Source organism: Malaya genurostris, chromosome 3 (genome assembly GCF_030247185.1).
Source record: "Malaya genurostris strain Urasoe2022 chromosome 3, Malgen_1.1, whole genome shotgun sequence".
NCBI lineage: Eukaryota > Metazoa > Arthropoda > Insecta > Diptera > Culicidae > Malaya > Malaya genurostris.
In genome coordinates, this window is record NC_080572.1 from 290081993 (window position 1) to 290105366 (window position 23374).

Below are 23374 nucleotides of genomic sequence, written 5' to 3' on the forward strand. Positions count from 1 at the left end.
ACGATGGCCAACATTAATCATCTAACTGAATATCAGATGTTTATATATATATATATATATATATATATATATATATATATATATATATATATATATATATATATATATATATATATATATATATATATATATATATATATATATATATATATATATATATATATATATATACCCTGATTACCCCCCCCCCCCTATATACGCTTTTGGAACAGGTAATTGGAAACCAACGGAGTTAACAGAGCTTCAGTCAATCACCAATCATCAAGCCCTACAAACTCGACTCTTTTTTGTGTTGAGTATGTATGTAACATTTTTTTGCACTCACTTTTCTCGGAGATGGCTTCGATTTTCATGAAAGGTCTTGTAAACCTACACAAAAATCCTGAATTTTATTCGAATCCGACTGCACTTACTTTTCTCAGAGACGGCTGAACCGATTCTTACAAACTTAGATTCAGATGGAAGGTACAATTGTCCTATACAAAGATCCTAATTTTTATTTGGGTCGGACTTCCGGTTCCGACATTACAGGGTGATTAGTGAAAAAAATCTTATTTTAACTTACTTCCTCACTTTTCTCAGAGATGGCGTGACCGATTTCAACAAACTTAGATTCAAATGAACCATCATAGTCTCATACAAAACTGCTAAATTTCATCCGGATCCGACTTCCGGTTCCGGAATTATATGGTGAAGTGTGTTAAAAATTGGATACCGTCACTTGAAGCGGCGAAACAAAACACGTAAAAAAATTTGTTAACTTGCCCCGAAACTATTCCAATCGATAGTCATTGTCAGTGAAAGGCCAAACATTAATTTGGCTTTCTTGTTTGTTTTTGGGTTTTTGATGACTGACCGAAGATTGCGGTTACGGAAGTACCTCTTTTCGTTCCTTAGAGATGGTTCAACCGACCTGAGTACTGTTTCACTCTGTAGGTTATACTAGTTTATGGACAAACCGTTTTGTTTTCTAAGAATCAAAGAAAATTATTTTGAGGAATACCACACATTTATATATGAGAATATGTGAGATATGAGAAAGGCATCATTACACCACTTGGTGAATTAAAACAGGTTTTGTTTGTAGTTTTTCTTATTTCACACGTTGTTTTTCATAACTTAGTTTTAGAATTTAGTTTTCTAATGCATATTGTAAACTTTTGGTTCACCACCTCAGCTTATTCGCATGTTTTGTCTCTTTTTCGAATATAACTATTCGTCAGCAAGAAAGTTGTTTCACTAACATAATTGGTCTTCAATCAAAATGTCTCCATTTATGGCTGTCTACAGATTGAGATAAAAACTAGAGGTTTAAAAATTAACATTAAATTTCCTTACAAATTCAACAATGCATGTCGGCTATTGTGAATAAGTTGTCATTTACATTTTTGTAGATTATTCTTATAAAACAATTGGCATTGATATCTTGTTTCGAGGTAAGATTGGGAATTTGGTGGGTTTCAAGTTGCTCATAATTAATGCAGGAAATCGTCCAACTTTTACGAGATCTGCAATCTATATGAATTCGGTTGAGTCAGACCACTGTACGGTTTTATTTTTCGTAGTTTGAATTTGCACCTTTATATAGAAATCAGAGGCGTTGTCCTGCGTCAAAATCACAGACTGAAATGTACACCCGTCTCAAATATAAGCAGTGTACAATTAATTCGTATTCCAATGAATAACATATGAAAAAGGAAAACTAACGATACATTTCAAAATTCACAGGCAACGCATCCCCAAGCATCAGTGGTGGCTGAAACTTCGCCCACTGCTGAGAATTCTGGCCAAGCACGACTCCACTTACGAAGAGGAAGGACTCTACATCACCGTCGACGAAGAGATGTCCACCGATTCTCCGTGCGCTTAAATTGTTTTGTCCCGCACGCACACAAATGTTTCTGGGAGACCACCTACTTATAATCGTACGTCAACTCTTTTCACCGGAACGAAAGAAGGAAAAAAATGCTACGGCTATGCAAAGATTGTCGTGCGATTGTAAAGGGTGGTATTGAGTCGCATATAGCTAATTCTAGGACAACATTATTTAATTCTCTACCGATAACTGAACGGAAGGTGTTCCCGCCTAGTTGATATAGTCGTTTCATTGGCCAGGAAAATTGAGATCGTTTTATCATCCCATCATTAGCCGTCGATGCAAAAATACGACCGTGAAGATCTTTTCTATGATATTCTGCATTTTATAGCTCATGAACAACCAGGCGACACTACTAAATGGGACAAAAAAAAATTTTCTCTGTACTAAACAGTTTATTCGGTATTTTAGACTGCATCTCATCCTATCAAATGAAAAAATAAACTAAAAGTAAAGTGAATGTATAGGCAAATTGATTACAAAACCCAAAGAGATATACCTCAGTTAGGAGCAAAACAAAAAAAATCTGTTATCAGTGCAAAGAAATTGTGATTCGTTGTTATCTCCTAGCAAAAGCTAATCGTTAGTCGCCCGTTTCCAATCTATGACTAATCATACACCTACTCACTACGAACAAATATACGATGCTGCACGCGATTAATACCCTTAGAATAAGTTGTGTTTTGTTACACGCACACACTTCCAGCGCCAGTCCAATAGCATAGAACCTCCTGTCGGTCCGGAAGAATAAATGTGGACCCAAATATGTCCCGATTTTACTGATTCTAATATTGTTTCCGGATTTGTTGTTTGTCCTAGTTTGGCTTAGAAAAAAAAACACAAAACAACTCATTCATGACAAACCAAATTCCCATCCCAAAAAAAAAACAAACGTGTTAACTTATTATGAGACAAACAAAAAAAACTATTTATTTTTTTCATGGCTATATACGTGTTGAGTTACTTTGTGAACAAGTATTATTTTATTTCTCTTATGATGATCACCAAGTGAGTTTACGCAGAAAGATGATATTTTGTCTTGTTTTGAAAAACAAAAAAAAACAGTTACATATGTTGAATTAAAAACGAAACATTGACGTTTAAAATCAGATACATAAATGATTTGTGCAACAACATTGATATAAAATTACAAAAAAAAACGTGTTACAATGTCTGAAGGTACAGAATGTTGAATAAAAAAGTAGATTATGAATCACAACCATCATTCTTCACTGATCGTACCGAGCGAAAGCCGTCGGGAGCGCCGGTTCACCTGTTTATCGGTTCGTTGCGCGTCCGGTTTGACCAGACAATCCACTATACGGGCTCTGCACTGTTCCGTGGAATCGGTTGCCTGTTTTTTGCCATTCTCCAACCGTAACCGACTACCGTATATGCTGTTGCCTCGCTTCGCACAGTACCAGTGTTCAACGTGTGCAACAATGATCAGCGAAACCGCGTCGTACAGGATGTTTCCCACCTTGAAAGCGTCCACCTTCGGCGTCTCGATGTACCAGTGAAACACTTTCAGTAGCACCGGTCCGCCTTGTTCCTTTAACTTATTGGATAAAACTGTGTTGTACTGTTGACAGATGCACAATGTTACCATACAAACAAAAATAACGTATCACAGCCTACTTACCCATTTGTAATGCTGATATGCATCAGTACCCATCTGCGTCCTTTGAATCTTTTTCGTGTAACGGTGCTTCTTCAGCTCGTACAAACTGACCGTACAGACGTTGTCCAGTGCGATCGTTGGTCGGATTCTGCAAGTACGAAACCATGATTGTTAGCCCGTAACGAATCTACAGCATTTACGCTACTAACCTCTTGCCGTTATAGGTGAGATACACAACATCTACACGTGGTATGCCGGGCGGTTCGTCTAAGCTCGATATACTGCTGTCCTCCCCGCTGATCTGATCCATCCGGCTGGCACGAGAGAATTCACAAAATATTCGTTTCGGAGCAGTGTCTTGTGATCGGGAAGCTCAACCGCAACGTAAAAAAACTGAGTCTCGGATGCTTAGAATGATCGTGCCGGTGCCGATCGCATACCAAAACAAAGTCATCGACAAACTGAACACAAAGCCCAATATGTATATAGGCATTGAAGGCAGGCAGGACTGATAGCTTTGTCACTTTCACAATACGATAGGTAGAACAGGATAGAACTGGTAGGTATGCATTACAGCAAATAGATTAATCTCATGTGCAGTGTATGAATTTCTTCTTCGTAGTCTCACCAAAATATACTATATTGATTCAATTGGTTACTCTCGGTAAATTATGACAGCAGGCACATACTCAGTAGGGGAGGCCCTGGCCCCTCCCGAAATCAAACACAACCATTTTTACATACAATTTACAAGACTTCATGAACAGAGGCATTCCATCAAAAATCATTTTTGGAAGTCAAAGCAATGAGAGAAACCAAAGAAAAGTGTTTTTTTTTCATAAATACGATTATTTCTTAAGGCAGTTTACATAAGTTTTTCTTCGCCGTAGCATCACTTTTACATAAAATTCTTATCCTAATTTAATTCTAACATAGTCACAACGATTTGAATTTATTAAAACATATTCCTCTTATTAGTTAAATATCATCTTAGGTAACTCGTCATTAATTATGAAATCTACTCGGAAATATTATTTGAACCAAACGATTAACTTCTATAAAATATAAAATAAGCTGTTATTTTCAGACATTTTGTTGATAATTTCATAAATTCTTTCGAGTTTGTTTGTATCATTACATAATTTCTATTCTAATTTAGCTATTGATTGACCTCATGGACGCAGCTGGAATCAGAACTAAGTCTTAAAAGTGGCCTTTATTAAATTGAAACTCCAATTTTCTTTATGAAATGATAAATAAGTTTCATGTATGGAAGGTCACGACAAGCAAGAATATCTCGAAAAAAAGTGGTATCAATATTATGAGACTAATGCTCCTTCCAGCCTCCTGCTGGGAAGCCATGTTACTGTGGTAGGCATCCTTCTGCAAAAATCAAAACAACGAAGAAGAATGGCATACAAAAAATGTGTTATTACTAACTAAATGTTTATTCAATGTCTGTTACCATACTTCCCAACAAATTATTGATCAGAATATTTTTCATTACGATAAGGAAATTGAGACTTTAATCAATTTATAAAACTCGATTGTTTGTTTCCCATATTTTGAACGATCTGAAAATTCGGTTGGAATTTTGCTGTGAGTAAATAGGGTAACAGAGGTATTTTGGCCACTTCATATATTTTGGCCCACCTAACAAACTTTATCGATTTTATCGGATTTAATTGATGTGAAGTAACCCATGTTACATAAATTTGAAGGTAAACACATTAAATTACCTATTGCGGAAGGGTTTATCAAAGATATTACAACATTTGGTGGATATTTATTCAAAGTGGGCCAACATAAAATCAATCCTAAAGTGGGCCAAAATACCTCTGTTACCCTACACTCAAATAAAAATTCACGTTCGATTCACTTGAAAAATCACGTAAAATGGTTTCAAATGTCAAATTGAATCTTTTACGTGACGAAAATGAATGTTATACGAACATCCCCTAAAATGAATAGAGTCATCACATAAGGTTTACCTGAATTGACCAAACGTCGAACAATCTACGTGAATTTCCAGTGTGAAAAACTCGATTTTGAAAATGGCGAGCAGTGGCCCTCGAAGTGTAAGTAGTGTAAATATTTGCGAGAAAAGTTATTTAATTACAATTTTTTACTCCATCGACCGGACCATTCCAGTATGAAAGTTTCCATGTGTTCAACTGGACCGAGTGCCTGCGTGAGTCCGGAAGTTTACCCGTTCCTGCCGAATGCTTCAAACAGGCCGTCGGTATGATGCTAGAGACACTGGAACCATGTAATGCGACTTCAACCTGCATCGGTAGTGTTGTGGGAGTTCTTGGATCTCGACTTCGGCATCGGTTGGATGGCAGTGACAACATAAACGATTTCTGGAGGCTTGTCGATTTGAGATACCACGACGTTATTAGTTGCTTTTTAAGCCATTGGAATTATATGACGATTTTCTGAAATAAATGTTTTATATTTCATGGCATTTTTCCTTTCATAGATTTATATCAAAATCTGGAATCTCCCGTTTGACTTCAACCAATATATAAAATAGTAATTTTCTGGTATCTAAATTTGATATGAACTGATAGATAAATGTGATATGAACAGTACATTTCATTTTACCTATGAAACACGTAACTTTTACTGGATTATGCATTAAACAGCTTTTAAATGCCAGTCCATTAAAACCTACGTGAAAAGTAGGGTGGAAAATATTCACATAATTTTTCACGTAACTATAATATGATTATTATTTTGAGTGCATAATTGCTACCGATCTTTTGCTTCTTTTTATTCGATTTCAAGCCATGTACACACTTAAAACAGATTCTTGAGCTCGGAATAATAAAATACCGAATTAGATCGGCAACACGACATTCAGGGTAACAGAGGTATTTTAGCCCACTTTAGAGTTGATTTTATTTTGGCCCACTTTGTAAAAATATCCACCAAATGTTGTAATATCTTTCAAAAACCCTCCCGCAATAGGTAATTTAATGTGATTAGCTTTAAATTGATGCAATATGTGTTACTTAACATCGATCCATGAGCTAAAATATATGAAGTATCCAAAATACCTCTGAATTTCGGCAAAAAATGCCGAGATTTGTACAGCCGAGAGTTCGGTAATCATCTCGGCAAAATAATAATTACTGAGAATCTCGGTAATACCAAATTTGTTAACTGTCAATTATTGCCGAACTTGTTAGTGGCAATTTTGCTGTTTGTTCGGCAAAAGCGATTATGATCGAATAATGAATTGCCGAGTCATCAGTAATCGAACGTACACACTTAAAACAGATTCTTGAGCTCGGCCTAATGAAACACCGAATTAGATCGGCAACACGACATTTTACTGATTGTTCAGTAATCCATATGCTCTTTTCCGAAATTCGTTAATGTGATATTCTGATATCTCGGTAAAGCGCTTTGTTTCGCCGAAGTTTGGAAAAATATTATGCTGTGCTCGTCAGTAAACAACAAATATACCGAAATCTGCAAGTCCGTTTGCCGAGATTTCGAACAGTGTGTTAGCTTTTACTGAAACTCGTTTAAACTTGTCTGTTTAATGTCTCTTGTCGAATGTGCAAAACACCACGTAGCCATTGCTGGTGAAGCGGGAAAATAATATACCTTATGGTAAAAAAACCGGAATTTTCATTTTAAAATTCCCGCGCTTGTCCAATCGGTAAACTTTTATTCTCTCAACGTTGGCAACACTTTTATACACATTCTGTCAAATTTTGACGCATATCTTACGATTAGTTTTTGTTTGGCGTCTATACAAAAAAGTTGAAAAATTTTCGTGTGGCGATTTTTATAATGGATGAAAATTTAGAACAACGTGCGTGCATCAAGTTTTGTGTTGCAAGTGGATTGAGTCTTCCGAAACGTTGAAAATGTTAGAAAAGGCCTTTGGTGAATCGCGTCTAGGAAAAACACAGGCATACGAGTGGTATAAACGCTTCAAAGGTGGTCGTACAAGCTTGGATCATGATGAGATCCCTGGCCGCCCAACAACATCTGTTACTGAAGAAAACATTGAACCGGTGAAGCAAATCGTGTTGCAAAATCGTTCTGTACCGATTAGTGAGATTGCTGTGTTGTTGGGCATCTCCTATGGATCAGCCGAACACTTTTTAACTGATGTTTTGGGTTTGAAACGCGTCGCTTCTCGGCTGGTGCCAAAAAAAGCTGAATTTCATTCAAAAACAGCGTCGTGTTTATGTGACCAAAGAGATGATTTCCAACGCAGATAGTGACCCCACATTCATCGAATGCATCATAACTGGTGATGAGGTGTGGATCTATGAATATGACGTCGAAACCGCACAACAATCGACCGAATGGCGCTTCGAAGGCGAGCCGTTGTTCTAAATTTTCATCCATTATAAAAATCGCCACACGAAAATTTTTCAACTTCTTTGTATAGACGCCAAACAATAACTAATCGTAAGATATGCGTCAAAATTTGACAGAATGTGTATAAAAGTGTTGCCAACGTTGAGAGAATAAAAGTTTACCGATTGGACAAGCCCGGGAATTTTAAAATGAAAATTCCGGTTCTTTTTTGATCATAAAGTATATTAGATGAAGGTAAGAGATTTTTATATTTCTCGAAAAAATAAGTGAAATAAAAAAAAACTTTTCTGTTCATATATTCTGACAAAAGTCTTCTTATTCCCAGATAGAAGCGTTAAGGAGCCCTGGAACTAATTGTCTTTAACCGTGATGTTTTCTTTTGAGGTTTGTTGTGCTTTTTTGTATACTGCATTAAAATGGACATCAATAAAACCACCCCGGTGGCACGATTTTCATCTGCATATAATTGGCTTGAAGCCGAAAATTTTGGTTCTTTGGTTCTAGTTCGCTGTCAAATGCTGTGTTTAAGCAGTGTTCACACGTTCACAGTTTTCTTCATGCGGTTGCACCAACATAAGGAAACGATTTCGATGGAATAAAGACTTTTGATATTGTGTACGGTGACTGATTATCAACAACAGTGTTACAGAGCTCGATATTCGGAATTGGTTTAAGGATGAGTTAACAATTTTGGAAGAAGAAGAGATCTCTGAAGCCTTTATGAGCACCAACAGTGTAGTGCATGGTAATGAGTCTTCCTTCTATCTTGATCCAACTATCGATAAAGTGATTTCTAAACGTGGAAAGTACAAAAAATGTATTCTACCTTGATTAACAAGTTCCCGAAATTCATCCAGAAAATTAAAAATACAAGATGATTCATCAAAATCGATATAGTCCCCTTCAAAGAATTCCTCATCGACTGCATTGCACTTATCCATAATATCATCTCGGGTGCTGAAAGTAGTTTCTTGAGTCGACCGGATAGGAAAAAGTCGCAGGGAGCCAAATCAGGTGAATTCGGTGGTTGCTGAATGGTATTCGTTTCGTTTTTAGCCAGACGTTCACGGGTAACGATGGCATCCACGAGTTGTTTGCCCACTATTCTGATCTTGTTCGGTGAATTGCTAAACGCAAACGTCTCATAACGCCCAAATAATACTATTTGTTTACGGTCTGGTACTATGGAATAAATTCATGACACACAACACCCTTGTAATCAATGAAAACTGTAAGTATCGCCTTCTTTTTCGACTGAAAACTCTCTCATCATCATTCACAGACTCGTTACTTTTGAAACATTCGTTCCACTGATAAACGAATGTTTTCTTCAGCGTATCGTTGCCGAAACACTCTTCTAACATTTGCATTTTTCAATTAAGTACCCAGTTTGAAAATTGAGCTTTGAGGAAACTAATATCAAACTACATTACTCGCAGATGAAATTAAAACATTTATACTGTAGGAATATCTAATTAATACATGGAAAACTTGTTTCGAAATTCTTCTGCATACTTTCACTTACATGAAACGGCCACTGACATAACTGACATAAATGACGTTCATTTGCCATTGAAAATTTTCAATATGAAACGTTTCTGGTGAAATGAAGAGGATTTTTGATCTGCGTTTTTTTTTCAACAGATATGTTAGTTGAATCAACAACATTTTAGTTGAAACTAAACAATTGCAATATTGTAATATTGTGATCTGCGGGCTCTCCGTGCAGTATGTATACGACCCATCGATAAACCAATCCATTTTAGGCGTACAGTATTTAAGTTATGCTTTCGAATCAAGTTAAAATCGGTATTCAATATACTCAAGTGAACATGGTGTGCAGCAACCGGAAAATGACATTCATACTTAACACAAAAACGAGTATCCAGATATATTTCAGTTTTGTCATCCACTCACTAGACAAGCTACCTGGTTGATAGCAAAGACATCATATTAACAAAACTATCCAGCTCTCACATTTCCCGAACAAATCATTGGCAACATCCTTTTTTGTGAGCATGGCGCCTTCAGGCGAGTCCGCATCGAATCTCATACATAGAAGTAGGGAAGAGAAATGCCAAATTCGTGTGCACCAAAATTGCAGCATTGCGCATCCATACAATGGACATGATATGTTGAATGCGATGCCGTGCGGTGGCGTTGCTGAACTGAAGATTGATTTCGCTGCAAGCTGACAGGGTCTGTTGATAGGCAGCCACCGACTAAAGCTAAAATGGTAAAATAGCATATATTTATAGAATCCCATCTGTGCGAAGGTTCAAACGATGTGTTACTTTTTCTTGCATGACGCAATTCTTTCCTACATCGATCGAAGCAGAATTGCCACTAGATGAAATGTGAGGTGTAAAGCAATAATCGAAACCGTCAGCCGTACGTGAGAAAACAAACGGATGACATCATGATAGTATGCTGTGATTGGTTCGAAAAAATCAATTTTTTCATCAGTATGCTATCGAAATACTGAAACGACGTTGCCATACGTGTTTATTGTCATTCAAAATTATGACAGGTAAAGGTTACGCGGCTATTTATGAAATTTTTTGTTGACACCCAATCTCGTATAGTGGAGAGTAAGGCATTTTTAATCAAAAAAAAACTTGCCTCAGGCGAATGAGTTTGTTTAGTAAATTCTTCGATATTATACCACAGACTAACCGACAGGACACTCAAATTAGATTCTTTAATCATTTTAACGGTCATTTCGAATATTCCTTTATTTGGGACAGTACTCGCGTATGGCATGATGGCGCCACGTTACCCTATCAAAAACATCCTGTCTTTTATTTATTTATTTGTCGTCAATCAAAAGTAGACCATAAGGATAATTACAATAATCGTCTTAAATTAGTAAACTATTCTAAATAGATCACTAAATAATGTATAATTTATTATGAGTTAAATAATTATATTTGGCTTACCGAATAGAACTGAAATATTGCTTTAGTTTGTTTTTTGACATAGTGAAATCGACTGCTTCTGAATGCTTGTTGTATACAGCCATCAATTGATTTATTGGCCCATTTTTTGCATAGTTTGTTCGCTGGTGGTTTGTAATAAAAATATTTCGATTTCTTAAAGGCCGAGATGGTATGTAAAAATTTAGTTTGGACAGGAGTTGACTGGAATCTACGCGATTCGAGACAATGTCATTTACAAATGAGACCATTGAAAATTCTCTGCGTTCTTTTAATGTTTGAATACTGATCAGCATACAGCGAGCTTTATAGGATGGAAGAGGAAGTCTTGTCCAACCTAATTTACGCATTGCAAATAACAAAAATTGTTTTTGAACTGATTCAATTCGATCATCCCATGTGATTAAGCAAGGTGACCAAACTAAGCTACAGTATTCTAGTACTGACCGAACATAGGCAATGTATAATGTTTTAATTGTATACGGATCGTGAAAACAGTAACAAAATCGTTTTATGAATCCTAGCATGTTATTGGCTCTGTTTATGATTGTATTATAATGGTCAACAAAAGTCATTTTAGAATCTAGTATTATTCCTAAGTCCCTAATTCTTTCGCATTTTTGAACTGTTTGACTTCCAAGAGTAAGTATCAAGTCAGGTGTATTTCGTTTTTTACTGAATGTTATTCTACTGCATTTTTTCACATTTAGTTGAAGAAGACTTTTGTTACACCATGTATAAAAAGAAAGAATTTCTTCTTGATAAACCTTGGCATCCTCACTTTTCTCTATTTCTAAAAATAGTTTTATTTTTTTTTTCATAAATACGTTTATTTCTTAAGGCAGTTTACATAAGTTTTTCTTCGCCGTAGCATCACTTTTACAAAATATTCTTATCCTAATTTAATTCTAACATAGTCACAACGTTTTGAATTTATGAAAACATATTCTCTTATAGCTTAAATATCATCTTAGGTAACTCGTCATTAATTATGAAATCTACTCGGAAATATTATTTGAACCAAACGATTAACTTCTATAATTTATAAAATAAGCTGCTATTTTCAGACATTTTGTTGATAATTTCATAAACTGTTTCGAGTTTGTTTGTATCATTACATAATTTTTATTCTAATTTAGCTTTTGGTTGAACTCATGGACGCAGCTGGGATCAGAACTAAGTCTTAAAAGGGGCCTTTATTAAATTGAAACTCCAATTTTCTTTATGAAATGATAAATAAGTTTCATGTATGAAAGGTCACGACAAGCAAGAATGTCTCGAACTGGGATATTGGATAGTCTACCTTGGGTACGCAAAGAATTTATTAGTTGAGATCTGACATCACGATACTCCACGCATGTCCAAACGACATGATCAATATCCCGATAACCTTCTCCGCAAGCACAATGATTAGTCTCGGAGAGCCCAATTCAAAGGAGATGTGCATCTAACGTGTAGTGATTGGACATGAGTCTGGACATCACACGAATGAAATCCCTACTCACATCCAGTCCCCTGAACCATGCCTTTGTCGATATATTCGGAATAATTGAGTGCATCCACCGACCCAGATCATCTCTATCCCAAGAAGCTTGCCAGCTGGCAAGTGTTCTTTGGCGAGACGAGCTATAGAATTCGTTGAAAGCAATCGGTCGCTCATGAATTTCACCCTCAATAGCACCACGTTTGGCTAAAATATCGGCTCTTTCATTGCCAGGAATGGAGCAATGAGCCGGGACCCAGACTATAGTGATTAGATAATTATTGTTCAATATGTCGTTCAGGCACTGTTTTATTTTGCCCAGGAAAAACGGTTCAGTCTTGCCAGTCATGTTTGAGCGAATGGCTTCAATTGCACTCAGACTATCTGTGAAGAGGAAATAATGGTTTGGAGATAATGTGACGATTACACTCAAACTATAATGAACTGCTGCTAGCTCTGCTATATAAACAGATGCAGGTTCTTGAAGCCTAAATGAGGCCGAAACATTATTGTTGAACATACCAAACCCTGTCGCTTCTTCAATTCGCGATCCGTCCGTATAAAACATTTTCTCAGAGTCAATATGCCTGAAATTACTTGAAAATATTTTTGGGATTTCCGTCGAACGTAGATGATCCGGGATTCCACGCACTTCGCGCTGCATGGATGTATCGAAAAATAAAGTTGAGTCAGGGGCACTTAGGATGCTGACACGGATAGGAATATATCTTGAAGGGTTGATTTCCTGTGACATATGGTTAAAATATACTGTCATAAATTTTGTTTGAGATCGAAGCTCGACTAGTCGTTCGAAATTATTAATTACCATGGGATTCAGCACCTCACATCTTATTAGCAGGCGTGATGAAAGCTCCCAAAATCGATCTTTTAATGGAAGAACTCCCGCCAGAACTTCAAGACTCATTGTATGTGTCGAATGCATGCAGCCTAAGGCAATTCGCAAACAACGGTACTGAATTCGCTCAAGTTTGATAATATGAGAGTTTGCAGCGGAACGAAAACAAACGCATCCATATTCCATTACTGAAAGTATCGTTGTTTGATACAATTTTATTAGATCTTGCGGATGAGAACCCCACCAAGATCCTGTTATTGTTCGAAGAAAATTTACTCTTTGTTGGCATTTCGTTATCAGATACCTAATGTGTCCTCCCCACGTGCATTTGGAATCGAACCACACCCCGAGGTATTTAAAAGTTAAAACCTGTTGGATCATTCTTCCCATCATATGGAGCTGAAGCTGCGCGGGATCATGCTTTCTTGAAAAGACGACTAACTCTGTTTTCTCCGCAGAGAATTCGATACCAAGATGAACAGCCCAATCGGACAAGTTATCTAAGGTATCTTGCAATGGTTTATGCAGATCAATAGCTTTGGGTCCAGTAACTGAAACCACGCCATCATCTGCCAATTGTCTTAGTGTACATGGGGTTACTAGACAGCTGTCAATGTCATTTACGTAAAAATTATAGAGGAGCGGACTGAGGCATGAGCCTTGCGGGAGACCCATGTAGCTAATTCTGAATGTTGCCAAATCGCCATGTGAAAAATACATGCACTTCTCTGACAAAAGGTTGTGCAAATAATTATTTATAACCGCTGGAAGTCCATGTTGGTGGAGCTTGTCTGAAAGAACATCAATGGAAACTGAATCAAATGCTCCTTTAATGTCTAAAAATACAGATGCCATTTGTTGCTTTTGAGCGAAGGCAATTTGGATGTCAGACGAAAGTAATGCAAGGCAATCATTCGTCCCTTTATTTCTACGGAAGCCAAACTGAGTATCTGACAACAAACCGTTCGTCTCGACCCAAGTGTCGAGACGTCGCAGAATTATTTTTTCGAACAATTTTCTAATGCAGGACAACATCGCAATGGGTCTATATGAATTGTGGTTGGAAGCTGTTTTCCCCGGCTTTTGAATGGCGATAACTTTCACTTGCCTCCAGTCAGGTGGAACAATATTTTGCTCAAGAAACTTGTTGAACAATTCCAACAAACGTCTTTTTGCGAGGTCGGGCAGATTCTTCACCAAGTTGAATTTAATTCTGTCCAACCCAGGGGCGTTATTGTTACAAGACAAGAGTGCTATAGAAAATTCCATCATTGAAAATGGGTTATTAATAAAACCATTATTTGGAGGAGATTCCCGTATAATGCTCTGCGTAGGAACAGAATCTGGGCAAACTTTCCTAGCAAAGTCAAATATCCATCGGTTCGAGTATTCATCACTCTCATTGCCCACGTTACGATTCCTCATTCGTCTGGCCGTATTCCAAAGAGTGCTCATTGAGGTTTCTCTCGACAAACCTTCGACAAAATGTCTCCAATAGCTACATTTTTTGGCTCGAAGTATGCTCTTGTACTTGGTTTCTAAAACCATAAGTTTTTCAAAATTCTGAGGAGTTCCTCCTCCCCGTTTTAGAAACGTCTTGCAAGCATTTTGTTTTGCGAGTTTAGCCTCTGAGCACTCTTTGTCCCACCAGGGGTTGGGAGGCCTTCTGTTAGACGATGGACCAAGAAATCGTTTGGTTTGGGCTTGTTCTGCGGCCTCCAGAATCGAACAAACGAGGAAGTCATATTCTTCAAGTGGAGGGAGCTCTTCCATTGAATTCAAAATACTAGAGATTCTACTTTGGTATTTAATCCAGTCGATATTTTTTGTCAAATCGAATACTAGCTTTTTTGTCAAATCGAATACTAGCTGAATTAGCAATACATTTGTTACAGCTAATTGAGATGATGATTGGTAAATGATCGCTACCGTGTAAATCAGGCAGTATTTTCCAGGTGCAATCTAGTCGAATTGATGTTGAGCAAAGAGATAGATCTAAAGCACTTGGGCGTGCTGGAGGTCTTGGGATCCGTGTCATGCTACCCATATTTAATACCGTCATGCTAAAATTGTCACAAATGTTTTGTATTAAAGATGATCTGCTATCATTGTAAACGGAACCCCACATAATACCGTGCGAATTTAAATCTCCCAGAATCAATCGTGGAACAGGAAGGGCTTCAACCATTTCATTAAGCTTTTGCTGTCCAACTTGTGCTTTTGGAGGAATATAAACCGAAGCTATGCAAATATCTTTGCCTTTAATGTTTATTTGGCAAGCAACAACTTCTATACTAGAAGTTGAAGGGATGTTTAATCTATAAAAGGAATAGCATTTCTTAATTCCCAAAAGCACTCCACCATACGGAGAGTCTCTATCGAGACGTATAATGTTAAAATCATTAAAATTTAAAGCTATGTTTGAAGTAAGCCATGTTTCGCATAAAGCAAATACATCACATTTTTGACTATGCAATAATATTTTAAATGAATCAAGTTTTGGCATGATGCTTCGACAATTCCACTGCAGGACAGTGATTGTATCATTCGCGACGGGTGATAAATTATCCATCAAAAGATACAAAACCTGAGACAATTGGCCATTGAGCTGATAACTGCTTCAAAAAGGTTCTAGCTATTGGAAGGAATGCCATTATGAGGGTCTTTAAGGGTTCAGATATATTGAATGCTGAGAAAATCCATTCAACAATTTCCGAAAACTTCAGTAATCCTGTTGGTGGCTGTGAAATGGAGCCCACTGGATTATTATCTTTTTCTGTACTAGATCCTGGATTGGTTTGGGAATTTGACAAACCAGGAGGCACAGTCTTTGGTTTTGACTTTTTTTGTTTAACACGGGGATCTTTTTTTGAAGATGAAATTTTAGGTGTCTTTTTTGGTAATTTGGAGGAAGACTTCTTTCTCTTAACTGACCCTTGGGTAGTGATAAACGAATTACCTTCACTATTTTCGTCAGAGTCAGAGTCCTCTGGTTCCTCTAGATTTGAAAACCCGTTTTCGGTTTCCAAAGGGGGGACATCAATGACCGTTTTAAGCATTTCTGCATATGTGCGCTTAGACCGTGCTTTTAAAGAAAGCTTAATTTTGTCTTTGTGCACTTTAAATGCAGTGCATACTGAAATATCATCATGAGGACTATTCCCACAATAAATACATTTTTCAATTTCCTTGTTGCAATCATTATCTTTATGAGGCCCTTCACACTTAATACATTTTGGTTTATTACTACAGTAAGTAGCTGTGTGGCCGAATTTTTTGCAGTTCGTACAATTCATTACATTTGGAACAAAAAGCCGAACAGGGAGGTGAATTTTATCGACATAGACATGGGACGGCAACGCAGACCCGGCAAATGTCACTCGAAACGAGTCTGATGGGCGATAAACTTTTTTTCCTCTTCATGAACTACTGAGTACAGTTGTTTGCACTCCAGTATTTTCACACCCTCAAGCATAGAGTTCTTGAAACGACCAACACCATGCTTGAGTAAATCATCTACCGAAAGACTCGCTTCGGTAACAACACCGTCAATTTCGACATCTTTGGAGGGTATGTAAACTTTATACTCTTTATTGAAATGTTCCGAAGAGACAATATCATTCGCGTGTTTCAAATTATTTACCACAACACGAATTTTATCTTTATTTACTTTTATGATCTCTTTGATTGAAGAGTATCGTGATGTCAAACCTTTATTAATTTGAAAAATGTTTAATGGCTTTGATATACGTCTAAAAAAGACTATCCAAGGCCCAGAAGAGCTCTCCTGATATTTTTTCGTTCGTGGGGGTATCGGATTCATGCTAGGATTTACGTCCATGGATTCATCCATTACATTAAAATTTTTAACTAAACTTTAAAATAAAATTTGAAACCAACACTACACAGTACTCAATCAAAAGGAAAAGAAAAAACTTCTACCTTGAAATTGTTGTCTATCTCCGTTGCACTGCCGTGTAGATCCTCGTTGCTCTAGATGTTCTTGTTGGATGTATCTGGACGTTGATACAATGCTGAAGCTCACTGTAGCGATAGAATATGATGTGATGCTACTGCTACCTGACATCCAGCACCACTCGAATTCCGATTTGCTTTCGTCTTCGCCAGCTGTAACCAGCGCAGGTCACCGGTGTATACCTGCGTGTTGTATGGCAGTGGAAAGACCGAGTTGTCTTGTCTCCTTCTTCCTAGTGCTCCGCACCGATATGCTTCTGCACCGAAGTGCCTTCGCACCGGTGTGCCTTTGCACTCTCCTGCTTCTATGTGCCTTTGCACTCTTCCTCTTCGATGTGCCTTTGCACTCTCCTGCTCAGCACTTGTGGCTGTATATTGCGGCCTGGGTAGAGTTTGGGAAACGCCCTTTGTTGTTTCCTTCACCAGCTTGGCCCAGCACTAGGGCTCTCTTATGCAGCACGACTATACGTTTTAACGGCTGCTGCCAACAGGTCTCTACCTGTAGTTCAACCGTTGTCGTATTTAACGCGTGTAAACCAACCAGCGTTATTAAACTGTACGCTTCTATACACAACCTTCTCGGTTGAACGGCTATTACTGAATGTCAAAAATAGTTTTATATCGTCTGCGTATATTAGAATTTTTATTTTTTTTTTTAAAAGAAAGGAAATGTCGTTTACAAACAAGATAAATAAAAGAGGACCTAAATGAGATCCCTGGGGGACCCTAGAACTGACGTGAATGGGGCTCGACTTTTTACCCTTAAATTTTACAATTTGTTGACGATTTGTTAGATAAGATTCCAACCATTTAAGAAGACCTGGTAAGATTCCCAATTTCTGTAATTTGAACATAAGCATGGGTATGTCAACACGATCGAATGCTTTGCTGAAATCTGTATAAAGAGCTTCAATGTAATTTCCCTTGTCCATAGCGGTCAGGGTATAGTGGACGAATTCAAACAAATTAGTAGTAGTGGAACGTCCTTTGAAAAATCCATGTTGCATGTGAGTAATTCTATTTTTTATTTGACTAAACAGTTTGTCATTAACGATCGCTTCAAAGAGCTTCGGAATGCAAGAAAGAATAGCAATCCCGCGATAGTTGCATATGTCTGCTTTTTTCCCATTTTTGAAAATTGGTATAAGGAAAGAGTTTTTCCACGTATCTGGAAAAACTCCAGACTGAAGCGAATTATTAAAAAGCCAGCACAAAGGGGTTGCAAGATCTAATGCTAATTTTTTCATAAATATGGGTGGAATCCCATCAGGTCCGGCACTTTTAGAGACATCCAATTTGTTTAGGGCATCTATTATGTCTAGCACTTCGATTTGATTTACATTAATATCTTCAGTAAACTCTGGAAAGAAATTAAAATATTCACGATCGCGGTCATCTTCAGAAAACTTCGTATAAATTTGTTGAAAAAATTTAGCGAAAAGATTACAAATTTCTTGTGAGTTATTACCAATGTTTTCCTGTAAATACATTCTTGACGGAAAGTTTTCTGATTTCAATTTGTTTCTAACATAACTAAAGAATTTTTTTGGGCAAGACTTTATTTCCTGTTCAGTTCTTGAGTTATACTCTTTGTGTAGAATCTGGTCCGCTTCCCTTTTACGTAATCCTTCCTTACTGCTTGTCTCGTGTATTCTGCCGGACCCGGAAAAAGAAGTGTCAATCCTGTTCACACGAAGAGACACGCAGCAATCCCACGATTAATATATACAGGGTGTAACATAAACCAATCAATACACTACAATCCCTCCTTTGAAATAATAAACAAAAGTCTAGTCAGTTGAATTTGATTTCAATCATAGTAGGGTCTTTAATAAGTAACATAATCGTGGTACTTTGTTGGTACACTTCTTGATCGTCTCACAGATGGCGATCTGTTCGTTGATGTTTTTTCTAATTCCTCCGTACACGTGGTTTCATGCTCAGCGGTTGTCGTGGTAGGTTCAGAATAAGTTGAGGTATCATCTAGATGAGCGTCCTTGAAATACTCTTGGTCCTCAGTCTTTCTTAAGTGAGCCGAACTTCGCCTATAAAGCTTACCGGTAGTTTTAGATTGTATAAGGGTGTCGGTACCTTCTTTCCGCTGAACCACATACTCTTCATTTGCATATTCTGTATCTAATTTATTTGACTTTCGCATCCGTTTGGCAAGTACCACATCACCTTTTTGTATGTCGCTCTTCTTTGCTCGTCGTTTCATATCACTGTACTCTTTACCCTTTTCTTTAATGACAGTATCCCTCTCACGCACTTCTTCATCTTCAAGAAAAGTCGAAACTGTGGGCAGCTTGCTTTTAATTAGTCGCCCGAACATCAATTCTCCTGGTGATTTTCCTGTTGTTTGATGCTTCGAAGAGTGATATGTCAATAGATAAAGTCTTAACTCGTTCCGCCAATCTTTTCCAAGTTCTTGAGAAATGCGTAGACGCTTCAAAATCGAACGATTTTGGCGTTCAACTTCCCCGTTGGACTGAGGCCAGTACGGTATTGTATTCAGTAGCTTTATACCATTCGCAGAGCAAAACTCACGAAATTCCACACATTCTGAACTTATCTGTGGGGCGTTATCGGCTTTCAAGAAAGATGGAATTCCATACCGACCAAACATAATCATTAGCTCTCGCAAAACATCTTTCGTTGTAGTTGTTTCCATTTCAACGACTTCCATGTAACGACTGTAGCAATCCACAACTATTAGAAGATGTTGACCTTCAGGAAGAGGCCCCAAAAAATCAAGAGCCAATGTTTGCCAAGGTGATGAGGGAAGACAACTGCGACTCATTGGTTCGGGTTGTTCAGGAGCTGCAACCAATGTGCAACCTCTACAACACTTTACGAACCGTTCGACTGATTGATCCATTTTTGGCCACCAAACATTTGATCTTAGGTGATTTTTCATCATCACGATGCCGGGATGGCCCTCGTGAGCTGTTATTAAAACCCTTTCTCTCAAAGTTACGGGTATAACGATACGATTGCTTCGAAGTAGTACACCTTGGAAGTCATATAGTTCATTAGCCACTACCCTGTACTCTACAGGTAAGGTCTGCACATTACCGTTCTTCAAAATATTCAAAACCGTCAGAATATCGTTGTCAGTATTGGTAGCCTGTACTATTTCTTTCCATGATAATGCTGCACAGGTAGCCGTTTGAACGGTTATCTCGTGAACAAAGATTTCTTCTGCAGGATCGAAAGCCTTAGGTTCCATGACAGTTAAGCGAGATAATGAATCAGCTATATTTTCTTTACCAGCGACGTGTATAACGTTATAATCAAATGTTTGCAAGCGGAGAACCCATCGTTCTATTCGTGCACAAGGTCTAGAGCGTTTCGAGAACAAAAGCTCTAAAACTTTACAGTCAGTCAAAATATCGAACTTTTTCCCAAGGAGATAGTACTTGAATCGTTCTACGCTCCAAACGACACCTAATGCTTCCTTCTCTGTTTGACAGTATCGTCGTTCCGTTTCGGTTAATGATTTGGATGCATAACTAATCACGCGTTGTGTATTCTCATTATCGAATTGTAACAAAACTGCTCCTAAGCCTGAAGGACTGGCATCGGCAACCACAACTGTACGATCTTCTGCTTTATAAAACCCCAAGTTGTTCATGTTACTCAGAGCAACTTTGATGGATTGAAATGAGTTTGATTCCTTTTTGGTCCACTCGAACATTTTACCCTTGACCAAAAGTCGACGCAGTGGTTCGTCGATAGTTGCAAGATGTGGTATGAATTTGTTTAGATAATTGGCCAACCCGAGAAAACTGCGTACCTCAGCTTCATTCTGAGGTTCTCTAAAAGACATTAAAGCTTCTATTTTAGATTCAGAAGGGCTTATTCCTTTTGAGGAAATTTTATATCCCAAAAATTGTAGCTCATCCACGCGAAGTTTGCATTTTTCCCATTTGAGCTCGACTCCCTTATCTTTTAATCTGGAAAGAACCTGTAATCAAAACACAAGGATATATATATATATATATATATATATATATATATATATATATATATATATATATATATATATATATATATATATATATATATATTTTTTTTTGTTTCATAACGACAATAAAAAGTATATTTTCTTGAAATAAGAATGAAAACAAAACTTCACCGATCATATATCTCAAAATACCTTTTCGAGGCGACTGTCATGTTCTTCAATGTCTTTCCCTTCAATGATTATATCATCAAGATACCAATAGGTTCCGCTACAATCTGCCAGTATTTCATCCATGGCTTTTTGGAAAAGCTCCGGTGCTGTTACTAGGCCAAACGGCAATCTCTTAAATCTAAAAAGCCCTCGATTCGTCATAAATGTGGTTACGTCACGGGATTCTTCTGCAAGTTCGATTTGGAGAAATGCTTCGCGAATATCGAGTTTGCTCCAAATTGTCCCTCTTCCTAACCGTGCAATATAATCGTCCACAACAGGCATCGGATGATGTTCTCGAAGAACAGCCTCGTTAACGCGCCGAAGATCTACGCAGAGTCTAGGTTCTCCATTTGTCTTCCCTACAACAACTAGTGGTGATACCCAGCTGGTAGGACCCGTTTTAATTTCAATGATATCACGCTTCAATAACTCGTCAATTTTTCTCGCGACTACTTCTTCTAACGGCAAAGGAATGCGGCGCATTGGTTGAAAAACTGGAATGACTTTTGGATCCATATGAATAAATGCCTTTATTTCTTTAATTTTACCGAATGGTTGTGGCTGATCTTTGACGTTGTTCACATGTAATCCAACTTGCAATACACCAAGTTGTTTAGCAGTTTTATCACCAAGAAGACATCGTTGCCCTCCCTTAACAACAAGAAACTCTGATTTAACAGTTTTGGCTCCAATAGTGATATCAGCAATGAAAGATCCCATAATAATTAATGGAACATTGCTTCCATATGCCCTTAAGATACGATTGCTCCCTTTCTTTGATGAATGTACTGTAACTTTGTTGCCTTTCATTTCGGTCCAAACAATTTCGCTAATTAAATTAGCATCTGCACCCGAGTCTACTAACATATCCGTCGAAACACCACCGACAATGCACGTGAGCAAATTGGATTCGTTACCTGAGTAAAAAGCATAGTAAGCTTTATCTTGCATATTATTGTCTTCACCGTCGGTCGTCTTATGAACATTCTCATTGTTGACACTCTCAATCACTCGAATCCGTTTTCTTTGGGGAGTTATTACCCCTTTCCGTTTACGGCACAGCTTCTCGAAGTGCCCATAGCTTTTACAGTTGTGACATTGTTTACCTCGTGCTGGACACGACAACGATGAGGACAGATGTCCTAGTCTACCACAATTGAAGCAAGTCTTTGTTGAGCGTGCTTTATTTATATTTTCCTTCAATAAACTGTGTTGTTTTCCATTCGGTGTGGTTACATTGTATGTTTTGTCTTCAGAATGAGATCCTTTTTGTGCAGTTATTTCGATTAATTGCTGGTCCACACTTTCTTGAGTAATTCCAAGCGCTTCAATATCCACTAAAGATAAATTTTTCAATAGAATCATTCTACGTACTTCATTTGAGGAACATCCTTCAACAACTGCATCCGTCAGGTGTATATCCCTCAATATTTCTTCTACTTCGTTTCCATACTTTTCAAAACCACACTCGGTTGCTTGCTGTTTAAGACGTATTAAATAATCGGCAAATCTCTCTCCAGAATTTTGTTTCATTTGTCGAAGCTTCCTACGCTCGGTAATGCTCTGATATCGTGGTTCGAAAAATTCGTCAAGTTTTTCCACTGCTGTGTCATACCATCGTGGTGTTAGTGTAACCAACGAGACATGTTCGTGCCCTTTAAGGTTTTTGAAAACCGTCTGCAGGGCCGATCCGCCCAAATGCAGCATTTTAGCGTGCATAACTTTCTGGTCTGTTATATTATAGGCCGCAAAGTAGCACTCTAAAGACTCCTTCCACGTCTTCCAATCTCTAGCAAGTTTACTTGTCTCGATCCTGTCGCATCGAAAAGGTGGAATAGCCCGCGATTCCTCCATCTGTAATAGACAGAGATAGTATATATGAAACTCATTCTACTTGATACTCCGCTTGAGAATATGTCCAATAAACTTTTGAACAAATTTTCGTATGTTCCGTTATCGAAATGAACTATGACTGACTGTCAAAAAAAAAGTACTGGAACAATTCAATCATCGGTACAATTGAGGCCTTTCCCATAATCTCTTCGATTATTTTTTTTTTCAACATCTTAATCTGGGAGATCCCAAAGATTTCCGCACTTC

The 23374-nt window shown here is 37.6% G+C and overlaps 3 protein-coding genes across 5 annotated transcripts in view; 1 reads left to right on the top strand and 2 right to left on the bottom strand.

The window, feature by feature from the left end:
- LOC131438999 (ATP-dependent 6-phosphofructokinase) overlaps positions 1-3095 on the top strand; it is a 42576-nt gene extending 39481 nt beyond the window's left edge. For all 3 annotated transcript variants that reach the window (XM_058609470.1, XM_058609472.1, XM_058609471.1), the window contains exon 7: positions 1729-3095. In XM_058609470.1, the coding sequence (XP_058465453.1) occupies positions 1729-1870 (142 nt within the window). In that variant the 3' untranslated portion in view covers positions 1871-3095. The remainder of the gene's footprint in view (positions 1-1728) is intronic.
- LOC131439000 (uncharacterized) lies at positions 2706-4242 on the bottom strand. The gene is made up of 3 exons (XM_058609473.1): positions 3707-4242; positions 3519-3645; positions 2706-3458 (listed from the first exon to the last, which is right to left on the bottom strand). Exons 1-3 carry the CDS (start codon positions 3805-3807, stop codon positions 3099-3101), a joined length of 588 nt encoding a protein of 195 aa, XP_058465456.1. The 5' UTR covers positions 3808-4242; the 3' UTR covers positions 2706-3098.
- A 17002-nt stretch (positions 4243-21244) lies between these two features.
- On the bottom strand, positions 21245-22981 carry LOC131434381 (uncharacterized protein K02A2.6-like). Its single transcript, XM_058601048.1, has one exon. It carries the CDS (start codon positions 22979-22981, stop codon positions 21245-21247), a length of 1737 nt encoding a protein of 578 aa, XP_058457031.1.
- Between the last annotated feature and the right edge of the window lie 393 nt (positions 22982-23374).

Coding starts and splice junctions, on each gene's coding strand:
- LOC131439000 (XM_058609473.1), bottom strand. CDS start 3,807: ATGGATCAGATCAGCGGGGAGGACAGCAGTATATCGAGCTTAGACGAA. Junction 3,646..3,706: donor CTCACCTATAACGGCAAGAG/GTTAGTAGCGTA, acceptor TCGTACTTGCAG/AATCCGACCAACGATCGCAC. Junction 3,459..3,518: donor CATATCAGCATTACAAATGG/GTAAGTAGGCTG, acceptor ATCTGTCAACAG/TACAACACAGTTTTATCCAA.
- LOC131434381 (XM_058601048.1), bottom strand. CDS start 22,981: ATGCTGCATTTGGGCGGATCGGCCCTGCAGACGGTTTTCAAAAACCTT.